General features: G+C 43.2%; 1 protein-coding gene across 1 annotated transcript in view; it reads left to right on the top strand.

The window, feature by feature from the left end:
- The window catches only part of GDA (guanine deaminase), a 48,383-nt gene that overhangs the window by 8,377 nt on the left and 12,229 nt on the right, over positions 1–27,777 (top strand). Inside the window, exons 2-11 of the mRNA XM_044446614.1 lie at positions 4,724–4,812; positions 11,663–11,834; positions 12,697–12,784; positions 13,773–13,878; positions 16,493–16,520; positions 18,802–18,909; positions 20,369–20,476; positions 22,923–23,020; positions 24,178–24,245; positions 27,020–27,166. Of these exons, the coding sequence (XP_044302549.1) occupies positions 4,724–4,812; positions 11,663–11,834; positions 12,697–12,784; positions 13,773–13,878; positions 16,493–16,520; positions 18,802–18,909; positions 20,369–20,476; positions 22,923–23,020; positions 24,178–24,245; positions 27,020–27,166 (1,012 nt within the window). The remainder of the gene's footprint in view (positions 1–4,723; positions 4,813–11,662; positions 11,835–12,696; positions 12,785–13,772; positions 13,879–16,492; positions 16,521–18,801; positions 18,910–20,368; positions 20,477–22,922; positions 23,021–24,177; positions 24,246–27,019; positions 27,167–27,777) is intronic.

The raw sequence follows: 27,777 nt of genomic DNA, 5'->3' as shown, positions 1-27,777 counted from the left end.
TTTATACAGGTTTTCTTATGAGGTTGCTAATGTTACTTTAATGTTTCTTGCCCACAGTTTTTGCCATATCTTTAACTCAATATTGTATCCAAAGTTTTGTGCCCAAGTTATCATAGTTTCCTTAACTTGTTCATCTACCATTCTCTTATCCAGAAGAAAATTATACAATCTTTTAATCATTTTCTCATCTGATTTTAAAGTCACATGGTCAAATGTTGTTAACTCCTTATAAAAACCCCACATTCTATGGTCTTTAAAATATCTCAATTGCATTTGAACCTAGTGCCACCAAGAGATATTAATTCCTTGCTCAAAATATGATTATCATTACCTTGTATCAAAGGCTACTTTAGTTTGGAATCTTGGATTAATAACACCTGATAATTGTTCCATTTAGCCCATTTTTTCCTAGTTTGCTAATCAGGATATCATAGGGCACTTTGTCAAAAGTACTGCTAAAGTCAAGATAATGTCCACAGCATTCTCACAGTCCCTCAGGGAGGTTACCCAATCAAATAGATCACTGCATTGTTCTCAAGCGTTTGCAGACTGACTGCTTCATAATCTGCTCCAGAATGTTCCCAGGGACTGATGTCAGACTGACTGCTCTGTTGTTCCCGGGTTCTTCTTTTCTTTTCTTGAAGATGGGACAACATTAGCATTTCTCTAATCCTCTGGCACGTCCCTTTCCTCCATGATTTCTCAAAGAGAATTGAGAATGGTTTTGAGAGTTCTTCTGCCAGTTTCTTTATGACTAGGGTGGAGTTCACTAGGCCCTGGAGATTTGAACTCATTCAATCCAATTAGATGATCTTTCACCATTTGCCTATCAACCTTGAGCTTCTTCAGCTTGTACTTGCTTGTACTTGTACCTGTTCCTTCAGCTTGTACTTGCTTTTTGTCAGGAAAGTCACAGATCTTCTTTTGGGAGAAGACTGAGCCAAAGTAGGAATTGAGCACTTCTACTTTTTCTTTGTCATCTGTTACCATTTTGCCATCCACACTGAGTAGCTGAACCCCCATTTCTTTCCTCTGTCTTTTTCTTTGGGAATATCTGAAGAAGGCTTTTTTGTTGCTTTTAGCATCCTTCGCTAGCCTCAGTTCATTACCAGCTTTAGCCTTCCTGACACCTTCCCTGCAATTCCATGCTGTCTGCCTGTATTCTTCCTTTGTAGACTGACCTTCCTTCTGCTTCCTGTGCATGTCCATGTTTGTTTTCAGATCATCTCTTTTCGTGAAGCCACGTGGGCTTCTTCTGTTGTCTTTGACCTTTTTTCCTCATTGGAATTGTTTGAAATTGTGCCTTTAGAATTTTCCTTTTTAAAAAATCCCCACCCATCTTTTCTCATTAGAGCCAGTTGCCACGGGACTTTACTCATCATTGTTCTGACTTTATTAAAACGGACTTTCTTGAAATCCAGGGTACATGTTTGTCTCCATTTGGCTTTTGCTTCCTTTAGAATAAAGAATTCAGGTACGTCCACTTTCCCTCAGAGTTCCCATAACTGACCTTGTCCACTAGGTCTTCCCTCTTGCTTAGGGTCAATTAAGGACAGCCGTTCCTCTTGTTCCTTCCTCCACTTTCTCTTGGAGGAAGTTATCTGCAAAATACACCTCCTCTTGAAAGAAGTTATCCACAACACACTTTCTGGTGGAGGAGGTTATTAGCAACACACTTTCTGGTGGAGAAAATTATCAGCAACTTCCTAATGTGCTTCCCCGCTGATGACAAAATCCTTATAACATTTTAATTTTTGGAAGAATTTAAATATGCAGGGCCCTTCAGATGGGGATGAACCCCACCAGGTTTGTAGACAGAAAGGTATAGGGGAGGGGAGCTGTACTAGGTAACTTCAAAATTTGATATTTTGGAAAAAAAGAAAAAAAAAGAGGGAGAGATGCTTGTATTGGCATTGACCAGAAGATGCAGTGGGAGCTATGATGAACTGCACTCTGTGTGTCTGAATAGTCACACAATACTTACAACAAAGACCAGAGATAGAACTTTTTCCTTGTAATTGTTATGCTTTTATTGTATTTTAATGTATTCCTTTAGTGCTCAGTCCTACAGGGAGGCCTGCAACCCTCTGAACAAGGGGGATTAGGGCATCCTGTGGGAGTCAGGAAAGGCATTGGGCTGAAGATCTCCTGCTGCCCCGCAAAAGACTTAGCCAGTTTTGGCCATCTAGTTCTTTTGAGGTTGCTTGTGAGGAGTCCCAGGCAAGGTGCTGCTGGGGTTCATTTTATCTCCAGGCATCCTGACTCCCCCGGCCTATCCCTGCAGTGCAGCTCAGAGATCAGTCACGTGGCTTAAAGCTGCAGTTGGCATAGAAAGAACCCTGCTGGCTGTGAGGGAGGGGGAGTGACTGTGCTCTGCGTTGGGACCCCCCACTCCAACCTTGGAGCACCTTTCTCTGCTGGAGCTGGGGCTGTACAGTTCCCCATGGCTGGACAGTCAGTGTCTACCAGCCAGAGGATGGCACCCTTGATCAATTTTAATTGCTTCTGCAAACTACCTTGAGCACCATGTTTACACAAAAAGGCAGGACACAGATGAAACAAATCAACGTAGACACACCAGAGCCCTACAAATATACCAGTTTAAAAATTATTTAAGGAATTGCTAGTACAGTTAGAATGCTGTGTGTATGTGAAGAGAAGTGACTAACCTAGTAGCTTAAACACAGATTCATTTCAAATCTGAGAGCTTTTTGACATTAGGCATGTATTCATTTCTCACTCATCATTTCTCATTTCTTCATGATAGTTGTTCACAGGTTCTTTAGGTGATGACATGACCATCCACTTTCATTTCTGTTTTAAAGAGCACTTGAACAGGGATTTATTTATTTATTTATTTATTTATTTAGGTTTTTGGTTTTAACTGTGGGGAAGCGGAATATTATAGATGGAAGCAAAAGAAAATGCATTTTCCTACTTGGGTGTTGTGTTATTGTGTTGTAGCACAGTGCCACCCAGAGATTATACAGTGGAAAATCAGGGAAGAGAAAAAGCTATGTAGAGCTTGGATGTCGATTCTGCAATGAAACCAAGAACAGATTAACAACCTAATGTAGAAAGTTCAGAGACAAACCACGTTAACAATTTTAAAAGACGGGATCCAAAGGATTTTGGAAACAGAGTGAAGTGGCACAAGAAGTGAAGTAGCAAAAGGTATAAAGTTCACCCAAGCAGAATCACTAGGTGTAAACAACATGCAAAGACCAGAGAATTTACTGAAACCATGTCAGATGCAGCCTTTGCACATGCCTTTGAAAAGCACTGCTAATGGAAATCCTTAATGAACTCCTTTGCTAATGGGAAGCTAGAGCTATCAGTCATAAAACTACATTTCCTCTCCTTATCCGTCACCGCCAGCATTTTCTGTTTATGGAGAGCTTGGCAGGAGCTTCAAAACTGTACTACATTGGACAAAAAAGGAGAACAGTTTCAAAGCAGGTCTGAAGCCTCAAGATTTGTCCCCTTTGCCTCAGGCCACTTTGGATTAATGTCACCATGGTCTGCAGGTAGTCCGAGTACCGTGAAAGTTGGCCATTTTGCCTTGGTTTAATGTTGTTGCTGAAGTAAAGGCACAATGAGTCCAAACACAAGGTAGGGTCCATCTTGGAAGAGAAATTCTGCCTTCTCTTACTTAGAAGATGGAAAACCTCTTCTAAGATAATGTCGCTTGTGACACACGCAGAGAAGCCATTTTGCATTCAAAAGGTGGAGTTAATACTCAGTGGAAACTCACATGATTAATTGACTCAGGTGCCATTCAGTGGCCTCCCACCATTGTCTGGGAGGCCATCGGATCTTCCAAGGAACCGTAACTGCAGGGCTGGTTCTCTGGAGGCTGGGCCACCTCTCTGCTCACCTTGCAGCTGGCATGGGAGGAACCACACTGGCTGCCTCCCTGAGAATGGAAGTGGAAAGGGAGAGGGCCATGCTGGGGGCAGAGAGGAGAGGAGCCCGGGGCCATGTACCTGCTTCTACCCCAGCCTCCTTCCCTGCTCCTCCCTGGTGCTTTATCTAGATGGCCAAAAATGACCATCTAGATAACATGATGCAGTGATGGGCCACTGCTGCCGCGCCATGCCATGCCCCACCTCCCCTCCCCTCCCCTCCCCTCCCCTCCGCCATTAGACAGAAGGAAGCCTCTGAGTCTGGAGACTTACAAGTACATGCATCTGAGGTAGGGCTATTGGATGCCATCCTAAGGCTTTTTTAATTGGGTGATACCAGTAACTTTCAGACGGGCAACTGCCAGGTGAACATAACATCCTGGCTTACAGGATGCGACCAGAAAATGAACTTAAAATGATATATAAGAAAATATAAGAAAAATAAACTGAATAATATATAATACAGAACCTTTACTATTTTCCTTTTATGTGAATCTAAAGTGCACATGCACAGAGTGATGCCGAATACCGTTCGTTCGTTCGTTCGTTCTTTCTTTCTTATATTTATATCCCATCTTTTTCTTTCAAAGAACTCAGAGTAGCTTACAACATTCTCCTCCTCCCGCTCTCAATATTATCCCCCCTGTGAGGCAGTTGGGCTGAGAGCCTGTGACTGGCCCAAAGGCACCCATTTGGCTTCATGGCTGAGCGGGCCCTAGAACCCAGGTTGCCTGAGGCCCAGCGCCACGCTCTTTTCCACTACACCACACTGGCTTTCACATACACCTGAATACCTCATTCTTTCCCCTCCATCTTAGATTGCGTTTTTGGAACCAGCCGAAGAACAAGACAATCTGGCAAAGAAGTGGGGGTTCAAATCATCTGATATCCGAGAGCTCAGTAATTAGTAAGTAAGCATTTGTTTATTTGCCCTTTTTCATCAAATGTTTTCAATGATGAGGATGATTATATTTATGAAACACTTTTTCGGAGCGTTCAAAATATTTTACATTGTCTCTCATCATCCTTACATCCTTAATATGGAGAAATCATTTCAATATCCCTTAAGGGTGTAAGAACGATGAAAGAAAATGTGAAATGTTACAGTGGTGGTAGCAAGACTGCAACCGAGAGATGGTTTACAAAAGGTCAGACACTGACTAGCTTTGCATGTCAAGGCAACCCATCATGGGTAACGAGCCACAGTGGGCTGACATGTCATACAACCTGGACTGCTTCCTGCACCAGCATCTTGTTCTGTTTGCTTGGAATGGGCAAACAAGCAGGGGTGCAAACTGGTGTCCTGCAACAGCAGGGGGTTCGACTCAATGGCCTTCTTGGCCCCTTCTGACTCTACTGTTCTATGAATCATTGTGCTTCTGAATACTAGTTTTGCAAGCAAGCAATAAGGGAGGGAAGGCCTGCTGAAGAGCTTCGCAGAAGTATTTGGCTGGCCCCTGTTGGAAACAGGACGCTGGGATAGATGGATCCTTTGCCTAAGCCAGCAGGGCAGTTCTTCTATTCACTTCTCTATCTTCCTCCCCTCCTCCTCCTTTTTGTCTCAGCTGCCAAGGGGCAATTAAATATCGGAATAAGAAAATGAGGGTAGAAAGGAAAAGCCCCCTTAGTGTTCAGGAATAAGATCGACACTGATTCTGTGTAGGGTTAAAAGAGGAATTTAAGAGTGTAGCTTGAGCTATGTGCAATGGACAAACCATTTATCCTACTCTCATTACAGTGAAGTAATGCTTATTGCTACAAAGTGGGTGACTACAGCTGTAGGGTGTGAGCCTTAATTTCAAGGAAATACATTTAGGTGTGGGTTGTTAGTTGGCTCTGGAGACAGAATGTTCTTATAACATGGCAGAAAGGTTATTTTTCATCTTTAGTGCTCTGCAGCATTTAAAAAGCTTTGCCAGAACAGGTTGGCTTTGAACTCCAGCTGTGTTAATAAGTGTGGGTTGTCTTGGGTAGCAGGAAATTGGTGGAACTGCGGGAGGTCTCCTTGTTTCACCTCTTGTGCCATAGAAAGGAGGCTTGCTTTCAGTGAGATAGAGAGAGAGATGTTTGTGCATCCCACAGGGCTGAAATCCAGCAAGCAACATATTTGTATGCAGTTCAGCCAAAGTGCGTTAAATTTAAATTATACCATTTGAGGTAACCTGTTCAGATGCTCCTTCTTCAAATTACCATTGTCAAGACTGACTCGCATCAATATTCAGGGAAAGCAAATCTTTCAGTAGTGTCTTATACAACATTAAATTAATCACAAAGTGGGCAACTCTGTGATTAGGCTGCTGCAGGATTATGCAACTAGGACAGGTCTGAATATTTGCTGGAATGAGCATGAATCACATATGATACTAGACTAAAATGAGAATAAGATACGATGTGTGGGGCAGCAGCAAAAGTAAGCACTTCTCAGTGAGCTGAATCAGTATTATTCAACTGAAGTGACAAAGCAAAGGCTGGATTAAAATGATTTAGGGAAATGGCCAAAATTATGTGCATAATCCGTGCAAAAGGTTATGTGCTTCTGTCTCCCTCCTGTATGCCAGTGTGGATTGCAAAATTATGACATACCCTAAAGTCACCTGGGAACAGTGATTACTACGCGATGCTTGGGATCGGCTCCTTTCTGGAAATGCTGTACTGCATTCTCTCATCCAGGCTGTCTGGGAATGATCTTCAGTTACTCACTGATGATGGAAATTTGCTCTAAATCTGTTAATGGACACTTCGTATGTTCCAGGCCTGGTGCTTCCTCACACAAATTAAGTCCTGGGTGGCAGCTGGAGAGTGGGTCAGACTGCTCGATTCAGATCCAAGCTGGATCGTCAGTCCTGGTGGAAGTGGAATTCCTTGCCCTCTCCTGGCAGGGCTGGCTCTTCAGTCCTCCGAAAATGCTGCCGAGACTCAATTTGCATGATTGCTGCAGCCCGGTATTTATTTATTTATTATTTATTTAAAACACTTCTATGCCGCCCCCATCGCAACAAAGCCTCGGGGCGGCTGTGGTATGGCTTCCACAAACGCAGCAAGAGCGAGTTGTCACTATGGTTAACAAACCACCCACAATGTATGAATTGTTTTAGGGCCGTAGGTGGTTTTTTACCCATGCCAGCAACCCACGGTGATTGCCTGCTCCGGCTTGACTGTTCAGATTGGCTACCGCACATGCTGCAGTCCGTTGCAGCTTGAAAAAGTGATGGTCAGCTGCAGCAATCGGGCCCAGGTGAATGGGGTGAGCTCCAGTCTGTGTTGGGAGGGGGATCCCCAGGAGTCAGCCAGAAGGACTTTCCAGGAGTGGAACTCTTCCTCTCATGGAAGGCCTCTTCCTCTTTCAGAAGGCGGATCCCAATGCAACCTGCCACGCAGCCCGCAGGCATGCAACTGCCTTCAGGAAATGGGCACTGGAAATGGCCATCCTATCAGCTCCGCAGTCAGCTTTGGTGCTTTCTCTGTGGTGTTCCTGCCACCTGAGTAGGGCAGTGACTGGAGAGAGAGTCAGTCCCAGTGCCCTGTTTACAGGCCTCTTTTCCCAGGAAGGTTCTGCTGGCAACTTTTCCAACACGTTTTTGACACTGAGTTTTAACATCTCATGAAATTAAAACTTACATTTTTTAATGCTCTTCTTTCATTTTTTCATTTACAAAACAAACATTCATACCTTTGCTTCAGCTCTAAAACAAATTCCATCAAAGCTAGCAATTAAGTCCAACCAATTGGCTGGAGGCAGCGAGGAATTAGTTGAGTGTGAACAAACTGAAGCTCTGTCCAGATAAAATGGAAGTAATGTCGGTCCATGTTGGTCAGTGGACAACTGAGCCCAGGACTGGGAACACAGCTCATTCAGGAGAGGGCAGCATTTCCTCTGATATATCAGGATTGTCACGAGCACAATTTCCCTTCGCTCTTTTCCTCCCCAGGGGACTTAGATGGGAACAGAGAAGCATGACCCTTATTAGAGCTTTACTGGTTACAGCACAGGTTAAGGCAGCATTTTCCTCAAGATGTGTGAAAAGTATCTGCCCACAAAAAGAGATGACTCTAACCTGAAACTTCCCCTCCTTCTTCCCCTCCTTTTCAGAACGATTTCACTTGACAGGTAGGTAGTGTGCAGTCAGACACTTCTTAATAGGTCTGCTCACTTCTCCTGTCTCCTCCTTACAGGGTTAATCTCTGGCACCCCTCAATCTCTGGCACCCCTCTCCCTCATTCTGAAATGTCTCTCTCCTTTTCCAAGGTGGGCTGGTTTTCACCTTCTGCCTGCCAGTCTTCTCTAGGTAACCTTGAAATTACAAAGGCAGTTGCTCACCTCTGTCCCCCACCTCCTGCGCAGAATCGGATGCATCTGTTTGCGCAGAGTGTAATATCCCAAAGCTGGGATAGGCGGAGAGGTATCGGGACAGAGCCTTTTTGATGGCCACGCCATTTGTGGAATGCCTTTGCAAGGGAAGCGATATTGGCTGGGCTTGCATGATCAGGGAATGAAAAGAAGGCATGGTGGCTTCCTCTACCCACCCTGAGTGCCACCTTATTTCCATTCTTACCTGTGCCGTGCATGGGTTGCCTTGTCAGAGAAACCCAGTGAGGTGGGGGTGGCTTTTCTGGGGTGGGGTGGAAACCATCCTCACTGCCCACCCAGGTAGATTTGGGCCTCCGTGGCAACCCCTGCATGGGATGGGTGCTTTCGAAAATGAGGGGACTGATGGCTGGCACCTGGGGGCTGCAAGCCGTAGTGACTGTGGCATCTTTTGCTTCCCTAATTATGCAAACCCAGCTGTTGACTCCCTCCTTGTTCTGCTTTAGATGGACAGTAAATAAATCCTGTTTTGGCAGGGTCTTAATGTTTCATGTTTTAATTTTAATGCTGCTGGTACTCTGCAGTGCCTGGTTTTGCTTCTTTGTTCCAGGAATTTTATGTGAAGTTTTAATGTTTTTTTCTATTGTATATTGCCCCAAGAGCCTGTTATGTGGAGGGTGTAATTCTGTTTATCAACTAAATAAATGAATGAATAATAAAGAACTTTGGGCATAGCTAGCTGAAAACTCTTACTGAACTGAGAAGCGCAATTCTCAAATCCCTAGATAAAAGGGATGGAATTACATAAATACATTTTAACAGAAGTTGCAATTTAGCATTTAGAAATATTAACTGCTGCCTTTGCTGTTTGTAATTTCCATAACGAAATGAGTTACCAGCGACTAACTGTATCAACTAGCAGTATTTATATGATATTAATACAGTATATAGCAACATTGTTCCTGTGAAATAATCATGAATTTCAACAAAGCCTTGCTCATTCTGCCCATAGAATACGATCCTATTGGGTCTGAGCTGGAACTCTTTCCCCTCCAGTTGTAGATCTCTTGGAGAGGGTACCTAAAACAGGCAGCTGTGGCACAATGGAGACGAACAGCTTTCCATTTGTTTGGTTGTGTGGTGAGCAGTTTTCCTGCCATTGTTTCCAATCTATGGTCAAGGCTGAAGATCCTATCAAGGGGTAAACCTTGTCCATATTAACCAATTGGTTGCCTGTATCAATAATGCATGGCAGATGACATTGTGAACAGGTGCACCACTTGAGGTACTCTTAGATACAGTTTTGTTGCTAGAAGAGCAGGTGGCCACGAGAGCATAGAGTGCCTTTGGGCAGCTTCAACCTGCCCACCAGCTGTGGCCATTTCTGGGCAAGAATGCTCCGATCAGGGTGATCCATATACTGTTAAGCAACAGTCTGGATTACTGCAGGCTGTTTTGCATGGGCCTACCCTACTCCCCGAAGGTTCAGCTGGTGCAGAGCACAGCCACTGGAAAGCTGGCTGGTGCAGCCAAATTTCTGCAGGGGGCATCAGTTATGAAAGAGTCCACTGGCTGAAGTCCAATTCAATGTGCTGGTATTTATCCATGAATGGCCTGAGACCCAAATCCTGAAGAAATGTGCACCTCTTCATCTATCAGTCTGCCCTAACCTTTAGACGTGCCACTGAAGTCCTCTTCCAGATGCTTCTTTTGTTAGTGGTACAATATTCAACAACAAAAGAGTAAGCTTTTTTTTTTTTTGGGGGGGGGGGATGTGGCATCCCAGCTAGGAGAGGTTTGCCTTGTGTACAGTCTTTTGGCAACAGACAAAATGGCTTTATTTATTTATTTATTTATTTATTTATTTATTTATTTATTTCAGTTTTATACTGCCCATTAACTGAGGCTCTCTTTTGTCTAACCAGGCATTTTAATCTGCTGTAAACTGATTTTATTAACTGTTAACTGGTTGCTTGTTTGAGTATACATTACTCTGGGATCTTAAAAAGGACGCAGGGTAGTATTTTAAAAATTAATTAAATAAATGGACAGGGAAGAAATCCTGCTAAACTTGAACTGTCAGAGTTGGATCTTAAGGTACAACTTATTTTCCCTGTTTTTTTCTAGTGGTTTCATAACTGAAGTTTAAGATTCAGATTTCTATTCAAATATTGTGACTATATTGGAAAAAATGTATTTGCATTTTTGGTGAGTTTTAAAAAGGTGCGAGTCTTCATGTGTTGTTATTGGAACGCTTTTTCCATATATATGCCTGTAAATCTGCCACCCTAGCCTGTGCACCTTGAAGTTACTTTGTTGTAAAAATGCAACTGGGCAATGTACTCGAAGCATGCAATAATGGCAGCAGGCACTGGGTGGCAGATGCCCTAATCAGTGCGCAGCGCATTGAGCAGAGACAGAGTTGGGTGCCTCTTTCTGCTGTTCTTGGATAGCATCCTCGAGAAGGATGGTGTGGAGAGGCTCCTTCCTCAGGGAGCAATCGAGGTGCAGCATGGCAGAGGCAATGATGCAGAGATGCCTTCACTCGGGCAAGGCAGGCAGAGTGTGTCCAACTTTGATAGCTGTGTAAGTTTGCTTGACAGCTTCACTGTATCAAACTGAGGGCTATTCTAACCCATGGAAAGCCAGGTCTGCTCACTAGTTGCTGTTGTTGTTGTTAACGTTTCTATATTGCCGATGGCCTAACTTCTGTGGGAGGTTTGCAACCATAATCATAGAACCATACACTCAAGTCACCCATCCACATTCTAACCAGGCCTGACTCTGCTTAGCTTTCAAGATTAGGGAGAATCAGGCACTTCAGGCTGTAATAGAAACTATATAAATAAAGGAATCCAAAATCTACAGCTGAGCAATACCCTTATTAGTATCAACCAAAATGTAACAAAAGTGTGCAAAGTTTCAGGTTGTCCAGAACTCTTTATCAGGCTAAGTGGTGCAAGGAGGAAAAGGTGGGGGAAGAAACAATTAGGCCATGTTGACTAAATTTCAAAACAGAGACTGCAAGTTGCATTAATTAGTCACTATGAGAAGCTAAAGATGTATTTTACCCAAGTTTCTCTCTTGGGTGAAAGACATGGGTTCTTGAACAGGCAGAGTCTGGAAATGAAGAGAAACATGACTGTTTTTATATTAGCAGAGCCAGATATTAATTGTAAGTGTTGCGTTAGGTTAAAAAAAAAGTCATTTGAAGCGAAATTGTGCCGCATTGCCTAGTGGCTGGAGGGAATGAAGGAATTATTCCTTTTGGCTAGTAGTAATTTTTGATCTATAGATGCTGATTTTTTAATTGCTTATTATACTCTCAAGCTGAGGAATGTCACATAAGTATATTCTTAAGGCACAGTAATCAAAGACATAAGACACTTAGGAAAACCATTTTTTTTTGAAGTAAGCTATTTATCTCAAATGGCTCTCTTCTCTTCCACAGTGAATTCTTCATGCCAGGTTTGATTGATGCTCACATCCACGCTCCTCAGTATTCCTTTGCAGGAATACAACTAGAACTGCCTCTTTTGGAGTGGTTGAAGAGATACACATTCCCAACAGAGGCCAAATACAAAGACATTGATTTTGCTGAAGAGGTGTACACTAGAGCTGTGGTAAGTAACTTCTCCCTCAACTGTTTTGGTAACATTTTTGTAAGCAAGAGTATTTGGCATGAGATCACACTACCACCCCTACTCCTCCTGAGCGTTCCAATTAGACATTCATTCAGAGTATGAGCTCGGCAGAGATTGACTGGAATGAGCCACGCGTTGCCTCCCACCGGCCGACCACATAAACACTCCAGGAATGCCTCCCTCCTGGGTTGTTTATCATATGTGAAACTGGAGGTTGGACTTGCTGAGGGATAAGCAACCCCATGTTCTTAGCCAGCAATAGGCCAGGGAGTCAGACTCTGAATTGTTTGCTCTCAGCAACACAGAGCTCGGAGTACAGATGTTGCATCAAACAGCGGAGGAACCAGGCTGACCCTGGGTTGCTCATGAATGTGGATGCAAAGCAAATGCAACTATCATGGGGGAAGCAGTGTGAACATGCCCTGCCATGCAGACCCAACTACTTATGGGTTGTTTAACCCTCAGTCTTATGTGTGAACCACATCATTATGAACAAGAGTGACTCTTTCCAATCCTTCGTGTTCTGGTAAAGGATGAATAAACAGTTAAACAGTAATAAATGGGTGGCATGTGGGGAAGAAGAGGGAACATGCAAAAGGTGGAAATCCGGCTCATCAGATGTATGTTATAAAAGTATTCCACAGGCTAGAAACAGATAATAATTTTTAAGTGTGTTGGACGGGGTACAACTGAATTGCCTGACTGTTGCATCTGGCCAGATCTTTTTGAAGTGTTACAAACACTGCTCTAACCTGTGCCGATACCTGGACCAAACATTACTAACAGTATTAATTGGATGGCTTTTTTGGCAAGGAACTGAACTTTTGGGTTCTTCTTACAGAGGCGAACACTCAAGAATGGCACAACTACCGCCTGCTACTTTGCAACAATTCACACAGATGCCTCTTTGCTTCTTGCTGATATTATAGGTAAAATCCTGAAAGTCTTTCAGAGGATTTTTCAAGTCTTCTTATTAGATGAAACCAACTTAGTTATTACTTTCCCCTATAACAGAATTCATATAAACATATAGCTCTTTCGTATCTTTGAAGCTGGCCAGAATAATGAAAATGGAATGAGGACTGTTGTCTACTCAAAGATAGAAAGGTGTGAGCTCCAGTCCAACTGGATCTTGCCTGTGAAAGGAATGGGAAGCTGCAGGAGTCCTAGTCAGCTTCAGATTACCCTGTAGTTCTAGACTAGGACATTAGAGTATTTCCTTAGTGTTTGTCGCAACCCACCCAAATTCTCCAAATAGCTTTCTATGTGATTCATTTCAGAATCCCATTGTTGGATCAGCTGAACAATTCACTCTGATTATGCATTCTCTCTCCAGCAGTGGCCTGTTAGATTTCACGCAGCTTGCCTTTCGTTCAGTGAAGACTCCATGCAGAGAGAGCGACTTGCCTTCGTTAGACCTGTCCCCAATGTACTTGGCTCCTTTTCACTATACCTCGTGGCAATTATTCCGTAGCCAGGCATGTTGCTGTTGATCCATCATTATATCTATAGCACTTTGGGGGTGTCCAAAGCTCTTTACTCAGCTGAGAGATGGTCCCTAGGAGGTTCGCTGCTGAGATATGAATGGAGGGATAAATAATTCACGACACACACTTGTAGCTGCAGTGTGCGCTTGGCACCCACACTGGAGCCATGCGGGGCTGTGTTGCTGTGGCTGCAATGCACCGCAATTGCCTGGAAAGTTGGTCACACAAATTCTTGCTCCCATGTTGCTCCTTCAGTGCAGTCGTGCTCCAAAAAGACGGGTGATGAATGCTTTCAGAACAAAGACCAGTGGATGATTTTGACTTCTGTGCTGCCCTGCAGCTGACACTCTCTGAGTGGTTTAGAGCAATTCTGCCTAGTAATGTAGGCAGAAAGCATTCTTTTGAGTGTCATTCTCTTTATTCCACACAGATAAATTTGGCCAGCGGGCATTTGTGGGCAAGGTTTGTATGGATCTCAACGAGAGTCTTCAAGAGTACAAGGAGAGCACCACAGAATCTGTTGAGGAAACTGAAAGGTAAACTGTAGAGAATTCTTTATGGACACATTAAACTACATATTTTCCTGAACGTAATGGAAGTGAGAAGTCTGTAAGATATAGGGCAAAGAGTTGATAAGAGCAAAACCATTGAGGCTTTGTCCCCACATTAGCATATTTCTGAATAGCTACTACTGAAGAAAATTGAGGGGACAGATTTCTTTCTCAATATATTTTCAGATGTGCTTGTTCATTTTAAAGAGATATAGTGTCCGTTTTTATTTTCAATGCTTTGAATAGCCTACTATCAATCAGGAGGGGAAACTATTTTCCATGTTTTGGGGCTTACTTTACATCCCATTCCCAAAGAACATAATCAAAATTAACCTGTTGGAAATGAATGCTGAGAGTGAGTGCTTCTTCTTGGAATCACTCTGCTTCATTTGGGAAAGTCTGCAGACAGTTCTGAGAATGCTGTCTTTAATTTTCAAACCTCCCATGTTTTCCCAAACTGTCTTCTGTCTTTTCTAGTCTCTGTCCTTCTGTCCTTCCGTCCTTCCGTCCTTCCTTCTTTCTTCGTTGATGTTGTCCTTGTTGTTGCTATCTGCCATCAAGTTGTCTCTGACATGAATGGCAGTCGTCCAAAATGTTTGAGCCACGACAGCCCGGCTTAGCTCTTGCCTATTGCTTCCTTTATGGAGGAAATCTGCCTCATATATGATCTTCCTTTTCTTTTTCTGCCTTTGACTTTCTCTAGCATGATTGTCTTCTCATAATTTGCCCAAATTATGACAGCCTCAGTTTTGTCATTTTTGTTAGGGAAAGAACAAAAAAACGTCAAAGAGGAAAAGAATAGTTCCGTAATGCCTCCTATCGGGTAGCAGTAAGAAGCCCTCTGCCTGGAAGTGTCCTAGCATTAGTGCCTGAGCATACTTGCAAACATATTAATATATTTCAGGGAGGTTTGGTGATTATGAATATACTGTACATATATAAATATGTTTGTGTCGTTTGAAGGTTCATAAAATCATATTCCTTCTGCACTGTTTTTAGATTCCTTCATCATCTTATTATCATTAGTACTATTAGTAGTAGTACTAGTAGTATATAAAATACTTAATAAATATACTGAGTGTTGCAGATTAAAAGCTATAACAAGTTCTGCCTGTACAGTATTTAGTATTTAATTAAGAACAAGGAACATAGGAGGAAAGAGAAAGAGGAGAAATAAGATGATACACATTCCATTTTTGGTTGTTGTGGGTATTTACGTCCTAGGAAACCCTAATTTGGTCAACTGGAAAATTCCAGCCAGTGACAACACGCTAGTGCAACATAGCCTAGTTAATTCAAGTATAATGTGTCCTGGACAATTGAAAGGCCTAGAATAGAATGTAAACACATTTTTGGAGTGTTTTTAAAGGCTGCCTGCCTCAAGTTCAACTATAGAAGGAACTCTCCACCACGTGCATGGGTATTCCCTTCAGTGTCATTACGCCCTTGGGGCAGCACCTATTCTGTGATATTCTTTTCACATGGGAATATAGGAGGCTGTTTTATATCAGGGCCAATTATTTGTCCCATCTACCTGGGGCTGCTAATTAGAAAACATAAAGGTCCATAATTCAAGAGATATTTATCAGGTCTGGGTTGGTTCTAAAGCATTGAGAAACTGAGGCTTTCAATGAACAAGTTTTCAATGCAAATTATTTCATCTGTGACTAGCAAAAAGAACGGGAAAGGCCCCAGGATGTGGCATCTAGATGGACTTCTGAAAGTTTATTAAAAGTTCCCACCATGTTCTAGGTGTGTGAACAGTGGTTCCTTAAAGTGTCTGCATGAATATGCAGGCACTGTCATGTATGAAAGACACTTTCGGCATCCATGCCTTGGGTGTCTCACAGTGGCATCCAAAGCCACCAGTCTGGTGACTGGTCATGCCAATGCAGAAATGTCTTACTTCTGCTAAGATACCTGTGTCTTCAGTGGCACCCAAGGGATTTAGACCAGTTACCACTCATGCAGCGACTGTAACTCATCTATGGTTTAAAAATCCTTCTGTTAATATTAGCTATAGAGATGGTACTATCTTCAAAATCCTTTGAAGTATCATTTCCCTACATTCTTCAAAAGCAAATTATGCTCCTAGAAAGATATAAAAAAGCAGACAGTATCAAATTACTATCAAGTAAGAAGAGATTCAAAATTAGACCTAATTAAGTACTGTAAAGGAAGCCATCTTAAAATAGGAGTAAAAAAACACAGCACATTCAGTTTGTGGCATGAAGCCAAAATTAAGTTTTTATTTAAAAAAAAAACACCCTGCCACAGTTCTATATAATTATGCTTTCATTTGTTTTTACATGGTATCCAGTTGTCAGAGGAAGCACAGTAATGACCAGTTGCTTGCTGTTAATTAACAACAGCTTGTACAAATTTGAGGTCAAAATCTTTAGCTGATGTACACTTGCACTGTTTTACTAACCTCCATTAAACAGTGTTGACTTACTAGGTGATGCACTGGCCACACTCTCAAACAATTCACACACCAATTTCACTTATACACAGACACAAAATACTGTGTATTACCTGCTAAAATTCAATACTAATATTATTCTTTATATGTGTTAACTTCCCTCTCTAATCTTCTCAGGTTTGTTAGAGGAGTATTGGAAAAGAAAGTAAGTAAAAATGCATTGTCTTCCTTTGAGCAATAATTCATTATGCTGTCTTTTCTATGAATGCCTTTTACTCAAAGAAAGATAGGATGTTTTCCTGTGTAAAGGGTTAGGCCATGGGTCCTCAAACTAAGGCCTGCGGGCCACATCCAGCCAGCCATGCCCTTTTAACCGGCTCGCCCCACAGATTTTGCACTCAATCGGTACCTGTGTGGCTTGCTCGCAAGGAGGTTGCTTTGGAGCCGCTTGGAGAAAACTATCTCCCCATGAGAAAGTCGGCATCTCGCCCTATGCAGCTTGCTCCTGGGGAGATAGTTTTGGACTGATTGGAGAAAACGATCTCCTTGTGAGCAAGCCGGCGCCTCGCCCCGCATGCCCCCCATCCCCACCTCGCCTTACATGTGCATGCATGCAGGCGCCCCCTGCTCCCACACGCCCGCACCTCCCTGCCGGCACCGCCTTGGCAGCCCGCGGCCACTGCCGGCACCTGTCCGCTGGCCCCCTGTTCAAAAGGTTCGAGGACCCCTGGGTTAGGCAGTAGAGATTGCTGCTAAAATGCTAAACTTGGTGGCTGGAGTCTCAGCTTAGGGCCATGCTAGACTGGATGGTAATAGACCCATTTCTTAAAGGTTGATCTGCAAGGCAAAAGGGACTGGTGCCAGGCCATTGCTAAGCGGGGACAACATGGGCAATCATGTAGAACACCGAGAAATTAAGGGTGCCCAGTGACCCCCAGGGAGGCAGCAGCAACACCAGTCCACCAAGGCCTGGCCCATAGTAGAAGAAAGGGCTGCATTCGTCTCTGCAGGCTGCTCCTGCCTTTCAGTCTGTGGAGGTATTTTCCAGACTGTGTGAGGCAATGAGCTGAACCAATCAGCTCACTCTCTCCGAAGCGGGGGGGGGGGCAGTGGGGTGAACAGCCAATTAGGCATTCCAGGAAGCCATTTCAGGAACTGAGAGCAGGGATAATGGAAGGGGCACCAAATACTTTGAGATGGCCTGGACATGTGGGAGCCAGCCCTTATACTGTACTTTCCGCTATAGCTTACCTCTTCTCTAGATTGATTTCTGGTATGTTAGGGCATAGATTTGGAGCAGGGGTGCAGGCCGCAGCTCCAGCCATACCTCCCTCCCCTAGCCTCACCCCCTTTCCCCCAACTCCCTAATGGTTTTTCAGCTTTTGTGCAGTTTCCTTCCCCATTCTTTGAAATGCTACCTCTAAATTTCAGCTACTGGCAGTAAGAGCATGATGCTAAAATATGCAGGTAGAATCGATAATTTGGCCCTGTTTGTTTAACTTTTGTCTCTGCCCACCACTGCGATGCGGTCCCTGAAAGCTTTCCCAGAGTGGAGTGTGATCCTTTAGTTCAGTGGTCCCCAAACTTTTCGGGCTGCCACCGCCTTTCCTCTTGGGCGACAACCCTAGTGCCCTCACACCTCTTTCTTTGTATTTGGTCTACTGCTTTTCTGCAAATTAAAAATTGCCAATCACTGCCCCCCTGAATCTTTCCACTGCCCCCCTGGGGGGGATGGACTGCCCACTTTAGAATCACTGCTTCAGCTGAAAGAGGCTCAATGCCTTTGGTATAAAGGAAAATTAGCTGTGGATGTGGGGGTAGCACACTTTACCTTGCACCCCTTTTGCTTTAAAAATTGGACCCACCCCCATTTCATGTCTGAATGGAGTACAATGACATTGTAGTAACTGAGACTGTCACCATAATGCCCAGTCTCAGCCTTAACCATGGACATCAAATAGTCATCATTGGGCAAGCACTTGCCTCGCCTGGAATTTACTTCTGTTACTTTACTTCACAGAGTCGCTCTGTGGACTAACAAGAAATGTCGTGCCTTAGAAACAGTATCAGGGTTTTTATATTTGGTGCTCCTTCCTTTGCTTTCTCTGGTTTTCTGACAATTTTGCATTTTGTATATTTCTCTGTTATCAATTTACGTAGATGAAAACAGTAAGTCATTTTAGTACTTCCAGCAGACATGAATTAACAGATTGGATTTCTGATAATTAATAGCATCATCATGGTAAATAATGATTAATTAAATCTTAAATTTGTACATGCTGGGTGTGTTGTGCATGCTAGCTGTGTTAGAATACGGATATTGTGGTTTAGTCACAGTAGAATGGAAACAATGCACTTTGGAAAAAGTACTACTAGTCTTTTAATAATTCCCAAAGGAACAAGCTAATACTGTAATTGATATAGCTGAGCAGCTTCTTTGCATAAGACTCTTTTGCCTATTTTTGATATTATTTCAACTTTCATAGTATCCAAGGGTGCATCCCATAGTAACACCTCGCTTTGGACCATCCTGTACAGAGGAATTACTTAGTAAACTTGGTAACTTGGCCAAGAATCACAATATTCATGTGCAGGTAAGTTTTTTCTTATTGTATTTACAGAAAGTTCATCCATTCAACAGTTTAAAATATCTTAAAACAATAGTAACTTTTGTTTAGCTCATGAGTACTTGAAGTCAGGCTTTGAAGTCCTGAGATCTATAGGAAACAAGCACCTGCCAGTTTCCTTCAGGTTGAAGCTTTTTCTTCAGCAGGCACTGCCCATTCAAATATTCCCTATTTAGTTGGGAGATATGAAAATGCCCTTTGCAATGCAGCGTTTACCATAGGGAACAGTAAGAACCTTTGCCTTTGAAAAGGTCATGATAAACAACCCTGGAAACAAACCGTGATGGTTTGGTTGTTTACTTGCTTCCAAGAGAAAACCACACACTCTATGGCTTGCTGTGGATTGTTACCGGCTTAGCCCTCCCATCCATTCCCAGCATTTGACCCATGGGCCCTTACAGCATGACCTCTCTTGTATTCTTATCTCTACAGGACATCTTGTCCTACTACAACCTTCTACCCCTTTTCTGTGCAATGTGCCTATTCACAACCTTTTAAAAAACTATTTTTGCTGCTTCACTAGTAGGCAAATGGATTCATTTTTCTCAACTGTGTGCAAGTACATTCATTAGTCTTTCTGTGAGTTGCTTTCTTCTGTCTTCTCTTCTCATTCGTACATGTTAAACTTCCACTGGGCAATTAATGACACTTATCAGTTTCTGTTCCCCATTTCTGCACTTCATGTGATCTGAACCCCAAAGTGGCAGCTGTTCTGGAACAGAGCTATTGAGGCAGGCGGGCATCATTAGCTGCTTAAAGTGCCGAAATCCTGCCAATCAGGAGGGATAGTGGGGCTGGACTGAGTCCCTTCCACTCCTCCTTACCATTAAATAGAGAGAGCAAATAGCAGAGTGGTTAGAGGGTTGGGTTGGACCAGGACTCAGGACAGAAGATCCAGGTTCTAGTTCCATCTCAGCCATGAAGTTTGGGCTAGTCACTGACTCTCTGCAGATCCAACCTCACATTGCTCTTGTGAGGATGAAATGGAGAGGAGGAAGACTTGGATTCCTTGCAAGAGGAAAACAGGTGAGATGTATTAGTACTTCAGATGGTAGTGGTGATGATGATGATGATGATGATGATAAATCTGTTGTTGTCATGTGCCATCAAGTCATCTCCAACGTAGGACAACCCTATGAATGAAAGCCCTCCAAAATGCCTTATCTGTGGCAGTCTTGCTCATTTCTTCAAGCAATTCTAGCTTTATAAAAGGTCTTGCATGGATAGCCCAGGCAACTCTGATGGACTTTGTGGGACTGAAATCACTGCACACAGGAGTTTTCTCCTGTTGCTGTTGGTGCTGCAGATGTTTAAATTAAGAAATTCAATGTTAGCATTATTTTATAATGAAAAGCAAGTACTTAATTTCATGCATAAGCAAGCATTGAAATGCTAACAATTTTCTTTTCCCCTTCTTTTCTTACAGAGCCACATAAGTGAGAGTGAAGGGGAAATCAAACTTGTAGAAAACATGTTTCCTTCATATCAAAATTATACAGAGTTGTATGATAAAAATAAACTTCTTACAAACAAGGTGGGTTATTTTTAAGAGACACATGATTTGTCATTCAGGAGGATATAGGGTGAAATAATATACTTTGTCCAAGGGGTGAAAAGTACTGTTGCAAGAAAATAAAATGTTGTTGATCAAACTGGTAATTAACAAAGGGCGCATAAGCCAAATTGATAGCAATAAAGGATGCCTCCAGGCAAGGCAGTGATCAAATTCAGGTCTGTGTAGCTTCAGGAAGGAGATTGCTTCATGGATTCTCACCCAATATCCTGGCATCCAAACTTAAATTCTACCCTGAAATACCAGGTGGTCTGGTGCCTTCTGGTATTTCAGGCCCAAAAGCTCATAGTCCCTGAGTGTTAGCCATGCTGTCTGAGGTTTATGAGAATTGTACTCCAAAGCAACTTTAGGTCACTAGGTTTGCCTTCCTTTTTCCTAACCTGATAACACATGTAAAGGTCTCTTGATGCTTGAAGAGGTAAAATACATCTAAGGCCACAAGGCTATTTGTTTTTACACAGACAAAATGTCCTACTATTTCCAGCTAGTTCTACGTTGTAGGACTTTCCTCTGTCAACACATATATAGCATTGTGCTTTAAGACTGCTCATAAGACAAAAGATAATCTTGAAGACAAAAGCAATTTTTTCTCCTAACTTAAGATCTGTGGATTAAGAAGAACACTCAAATCATGATGCATGTATTCATTTTAAATAATTTATATAATTCAGTTTAATAATTCTGAGGACGTATTTTAAATTTGCATGAATTCTATATTTTTATATATTGAAATCATCAATGCCTACTTTTCTTCATGGCAACAGTGGCCAATCTGTCTTTTCTCTTGAGAGCTAAGTCTGTTCTCTTAGGTTGAATCTTCTTTGTTTTAAAATTCCATCCTGGTTTTCAAATACAGTTATGATACCTCTAAAGTTGCATGCAAACTCCCAGTGCACTAAATGGGATATATCTCTATGCATTTGAATTCATTTGGCTGTTAATCCCCAGGTTTTTCTAGACGGTTTTCTTTGTGATTTCCCTCCACCACCAGAAGCACTCTAAAATTAATTATGACCTCATTAGTGAATGCAGTTGTACAAACCTGACTTTGAAGCATGCATTGTACACTTTTTTATTCTTGTGAAGGAGGTTTTTTTTCTCCTGCAAAGATATGCGAGACATTTTCAAGTGTCACTTAAATTCATGGGGGAATCAGATGAGTTTGCCTTTGAAAATTTCCTTTTGGACCTTCAGATTTACATAGCATTTTATTAGCTGAATTAGTGTCAATTAGCAGCTTGTGCACACAACATTAATCATGTTAATGAGATGCAAATCTAAGTGTTATGCTTCTAAATAAAGTAATTAGTAATCAAGGTTTACTACCAACCATTCCCAGGTTTGCAAGTGGCAGTGTCCCACTATGCTAATTTTTCACATACAGCTGTGAAGATGTTCTTTGATTATCCGAGAGCAAACAACCCTTTCTGTTCTTTAAGAAAGCAGTGATAAAACATAAATACAAAGTTATTACTTTTCATGCATTACTTTTAGTGTATTAGATAAAATGCACCAAGGACATCGGGCAACTCAGCCTAGACTTCTGAGAGGTCAGAAAGAAAGAAAGAAAGAAAGAAAGAGGGAGGGAGGGAGGGAGGGAGGGAAAAACATCAACTCCACATCCACAGGGACACATCCTGTCTCTTTGACACAAAACATACCTGTACCTGTATATACATAAGAGTCACTTTGCAATTAAAAACTGCTGTGCTAAGGCTCTACAGACCATATTAAAAGGTTTGAGTGATGTCACACTGTAGCGTAAATGATCTTCTCTGCTATTTTAATATAAGAATATGGGAAGTGCCATCAAGGATGACACCCGTGGCCTGTCTTGTCCAGAATTTGGTTGACACACTGAGCTGCCAGATACCCACAGGAAGTCCACAAGCAGGACATTAATGCTGTGGCACTTTCCTGCTCATGTCCCCAGTAAGTGGTTCCCATAGGCCTGCGGCCTCTCATAGTGGAAGTGATGTAGACTGGTGGGCTTTCTCAGTGAACTTCTCCGTTCCTCCATCTTGGTGACCATTGCTGCATTTGAGGCAATGAAGCCCATAGTTCAGCTCTGTGCTTTGTGAGGAGTTACTTCCTCTCGCTGTCATGAACAGCTTCATAGGATGATGCAGGTTCTAATATTATGAGCGAGGGGGGGGAAAATCCCACACCATGCATCATTTTATATATCTCTGTCATGTTTACCACTTTCTCCAAGCTGAGCAGCCTCAAACCTTTCCTCACGGTGGAGTTACTCCAGCCTCTTGATTCTTTTGGCTGCCCTCTTCTGCGCCTCTCCTGTTCAATTCCACAGAAGAATTTCACCTCAGCATTTGAAGTAAAAGCTAACTTGATAAAAATGGTGGTAATTCACAACAACAAAAACTAAATGGCACTGTTTTCTCTGTAGACCATAATGGCTCATGGCTGCTATCTTTCTGATGAAGAGCTGGACGTGTTTAATCTCAGAGGAGCTGCCATTGTGCATTGCCCTAATTCAAACATATCGTAAGTAGAATAGCACGACTTACTGTAAATGAACCAAATTATTCAGAGCAGTTTTCCAGGCAGTCCTGTCTTCCATTCCTATGCTTTAAAGCTACCCTCATTTCTATGAGTAGGAGGAAGCACCGAACCAGTTTCTTCACGGGGGCAATGGACATTTGCACTGATGCTTTGGGGGGAGTGAAAAGCACTCTCTTGCCCCATGTTCCACCTCTGGTATGAATCCCAGTGCCCTCTAGCTGCAATGCCGTGCCTTTGACAAGCAACTCAAAACACAAAAATTAAGCTGGAAAACTGTTTGTCAGAATTTAGTTTCTGATAGAGTTAACATTACTTTAAAGCTGAAAGTAGAACTGCAGTCTGACAATATGTTTGTTTACTGACAGTATTGAACTGGGATGGCAGAGGGTGTTACTGAATGCAAAGCTAAAATTGGGTTTTCTAGAGTGGCACTGCTGAGCCAAGTTAAGAAATAGAGAATTTGCCCAAAATATAGTCTCATAAAGGTACACCTCTACTCCTTTAGAGCCCTGACTGGACTGGAAGTGTAACTATACAGATGTGGGAAAGGGAAGTCAAAGCAGGGAAGATGGGAATAAGACTAGCCACAGGTAGAATGCCTGAGCAAAAGAATTCCTTTTTATGGGGAGGAGTTTCTGTCAAATATAAAAGAAGAGTGAGGAGGTATCTAGGGTACTAGAGGGCTTGCTATGGGTGCTGTGTACAAAGGAGAGCTGGGTGCAAGACCCTCTTGACAAATGCTAATGTGCGTTAGTTTGCTTTGTTAATGATGGGAATGCATTGACCTGGAGTTTTTCCATTTCATAGCTCTGAGTTAGTAGAGTGCCTTAAATGACTTGCACGGTTAGGAACCGGGAGAGGGGAGGGCTGTCCATATTCCAGAGGTGCAATGCCCACTGCCCCAGTGCGGGCCTGCTGTGTCCATCGGAAGAGGACCGTCCAGGTGGATGTGCTTTATTGCCCAAATGTCCGCACTTTTTCGAGGCACACCTTTCTCAGGTCACATGAATGTTACTGGAGTCGAGGCACTGAGAGCATGGATTTGCATTTTATGGATGGCAAGTGGGGCAATCTGTCCTGATACATTGTTCTTTAATTGTGAAAACGATGTCTTTTTCTTTCCCCCACTTCCAATCCAGATTGTCTAGTGGACTTTTAAATGCAAAAAAGGTTCTGAAGCATGATGTGAAGCTCGGCCTTGGCACAGGTTAGTGTTTTTAAATATTTCATTTTAAATAATATTTGTTTGAAAAGACCAAAAAGGGATACAAGCCATGTATATATCCACATGGTACTATTACTACATCTGCCATCAAGAAAGTAGTCACCCATATTTTCACATTGAATAGGGGTTTTAAAACATTTAAACCTTAAAAGAAGACCCGCAAGAATAAAAGAGTGATTGAGTTCATATGACACGACAACCCATAATGGGTTTTTCAGTCTTGGTTTGTCTGTCATTTTGCCCAAACTAAGTCATGGTATTTCAGTGTAGTATGTTTGGTCCTTAGGAACCACAAGGAGAACCAATAGTTTGTTTTATGGCTACTATGTTCCACCATGGTTTCTTATGACATCTGAACCCAGCATTGTAGTTTCTACAGTCCTGAAATAAAGCTGTCACAGAATCCCTTAGAAAGAGTGGCAACTGCTCTGGCCATCAGCCTCTGCTATCCTTTTGTGCCTAGTAACAGATGTTTCACCACCTGCCTTGCACCTACAGGCTGTTCTTCATTCCCATCCTCCTCTTCTCTGCTTTCCTCCAGATGTCCACCCATTGATGTTTTCTTGCAGCAGAGAGGGGCACCATGGAGTTGGCCACTCTCTGCACGGCTATCTCTCCACTGCCGTTCTCACAAGAGTACCTCCCTCCTGCCTTTAGTGTCACTGTTCCAAATGGGGTTAACATGGGCAGCAGACCGGGCATCACTAAAGGAGAGTTTCTCCTGAAGAATGCTGTCCCCCACTTTGCCTTCCTTACAGTCCTCCCCTCATATGAGGTTTGCTACACTGTCACCATCCACTCCCACACAACATCCGCAGGGAATTCCAGACAGGGGCTGCTTCTGGAAAGCTGCGCCGAGTTTCACGCACGGTGGTCCATCCCCTGGCATGGGAGCCTCTTCTGCCGCTGGAGAGGATGCTGGCATCAGCCCTGCAACACCCAGCCCGTTCTCTCCCAGCTCAGCAGCCTCCAAGCCCCTCCTCAGCAGTCTCTCCCAAAGGAAGCACCATCGGCTACAGAGGGGCAGCCAGCACAGTCCTGCAAGACTGCTTTTGGGCCAAAGAACAGGGCTCATTCATCTATCGATGGGACAGTCCAGAGGCACAGGAACAACTGAGGTCCACATGCCATGGGCATCTTTTCCCCTGATTTTCAGAGTAACTTACATAGTGGGACCTCTTGTACACCCCAGCCCAGTGCAAGGGTAAACTGCACTCCCTAAAGAACAAGTTCAAGGAGGTTGCCATGCACAACAAGCACTCCGGGGAGGCCCCCAGCTCTGAGATAAGCTGCTCAGTTGCAGAGAAGTGATGCCGGGCCACCCAACAGAACCCACAATCTCTCCTTCAGACCCAGGCCTCATTTCCCATGCAGCAGCCCACCCCGCTTCAAGCACCAGTGCCTTGCAACATATTCCTCCAACCCAGGAGGGACAGGGCTGGGACGTGTGCCAGGGGGGCATGCGACTGGGGTGCAGGAGCTGGCTGCTTTCCCCAGGAAATGGCAACCAGAACTGGAACTGGTGCAGGAAGGCGTAGACACTGAACCTCAGCAGGCTTCTGCACTTCAGCCAGGCAGCTCTTTCTGTCACCAGACCCCATATGAGCTTCCATCATAGAACAGCACCTCAATGACAGCACCTCAGTGAGTTAATGCTTGAAAGAAGGCATTAAATGCCAACAATGAGCAAAATAATTATCCTGTTTCAAGGTGTGAGGTGTGTTTACTGAGCTGGTGTTCCAGAAGATGAAGATGCCTGAGGCAGCATAGCCCTCAGTGGGAGGAGTAATATCTTGCATTGTAATATCATGCCCTGTAGAAGGCATGAGATGGGTGGCTTCATTTGTTTAAAACATTTTAACGTGCTTTTCAATTTGTTAACATTTCTCACTTGTCTTGTTTTTCAAAATAAACCACATGTAAACCATCTTAAAATACAGGACAATGCTCAAAACAGATCAGGGTACAAATAGTAAAACCAGCAGGTATTATTATCATAATAATTGAAGGTTTATAAAGATGTGAGTAAATAAAACGCCCCCAGCATTTAGTGCCTGAACAGTGCATTCTGTCCATGGGGCGTTGCAGCTGGAGCAGCTTTTTCCCCAGGCCCTTTACCCTCCAGCTAAAGGGCATCCCAAGAAGGACCTCAGGCCCCCCTTAAGGACCCCCTTAAGAACTGGGCAGATTCATACAGGAACAGATGGTGGTAGCGTCAGTGCAAGGGTCACAAGGCACATTCACTTTCCAGGACTGGAAAAAGTCGAATGAAGAACTGGGAGAGCTAGTGACAACCACGGGTTTGGGAAATCTTTGTGCAAGTTTCCTCCTAGGGAATCACCTCCTTAGCTGGACCAATGGACGGTGGTGTGGTTCTGAAGTCTGGGAGAGAAGGCAGAGCCTTGTTGGTGTGGCCACAGGACTCTCCTCAGAAATGAGCAACAGCCCAGAGCTGGGTGGATGCCTTTGATGCATCCGGGTGCTTCTGGAGAGGTGTGCAGGCCCAACACTGCACTTGACATTCAGGTGTGCTTATCCCCCTAATGCAGAATGGGAATCCTGCCCTAGCTAGGAGGATACCATGCAGGAAATGCTGCAGTTGCCAACAAGCTGCTCCTTAGCAGATGCTTGCTCTACAACACAGTACATTTGTGTCATACTAAGGCGTCCCTGTCTGCCTACCAACTTGCCATATTGAGTGAAACTCACATTTGCACCAAGGGTTGGCTGATGTTTAATATTCTGTTTTATTATAGATGTTGCTGGTGGCTATTCAGCTTCCATGCTCGATGCAATCAGAAAGGCAATTATGGTTTCTAACATTCTTAATATTAATAAAGAGGATGAAACAGCCTTAACTCTGAAGGAGGCCTTCCGACTAGCAACCCTTGGGGGGAGCCAAGGTAATGATGTTTTCCCTTCTTTTAATCTCTGCCATAGGAATTGCATTGCTTAGGATAATTTTATCAAAGAACCTCTTATACAAAGATAGAGCTGAAATATTCTCATATCCTTAAATAAGGAGATTTGGTTGACTGATAATCTGAAAATATGAAAACCAAGATTTCATATTCAGCATTTGAATTCAGCTTTGAATGAATTTTACATTTTGGAGAGAATTCAACGTGTGTGTTATTTTGGTGACAACACCTGTGCTTTAGGCCACACTATAATAGTTAAAACCTGTGTAACATTCTGCTTTATTTTCAGAAAGCATTCCTGTAATATGTAACCACAATATGAAAACTGTTCTTGTTCCCTGACATAGCATATTACATACATGGTATAGTATTTTCCTGTCGCAACATCTCTGTGGGATACAACATCCAAAGTGCCTTCTCAGAGTCAGGCTATTTAATACCTGCAGCTACATACACATACACTTAACCGATCAGCCCGTTTCCATCAGGGCGCCAAGGCTGGCCCTGCCACTAGGCAGAGTGAGGCAGACATCAGAGGGAGCAGGTGCTGAGAGGTGGAAGTTGGGTGCTGGAGCTGTGGGCCAGGAGCCTGC

Source organism: Varanus komodoensis, unplaced genomic scaffold (assembly GCF_004798865.1).
Source record: "Varanus komodoensis strain SLA01 unplaced genomic scaffold, ASM479886v1 scaffold5, whole genome shotgun sequence".
NCBI classification, from domain to species: domain Eukaryota; kingdom Metazoa; phylum Chordata; class Lepidosauria; order Squamata; family Varanidae; genus Varanus; species Varanus komodoensis.
Note: the sequence above shows the minus strand (reverse complement) of the source record. Positions and strands in the feature narration are given on the sequence as shown.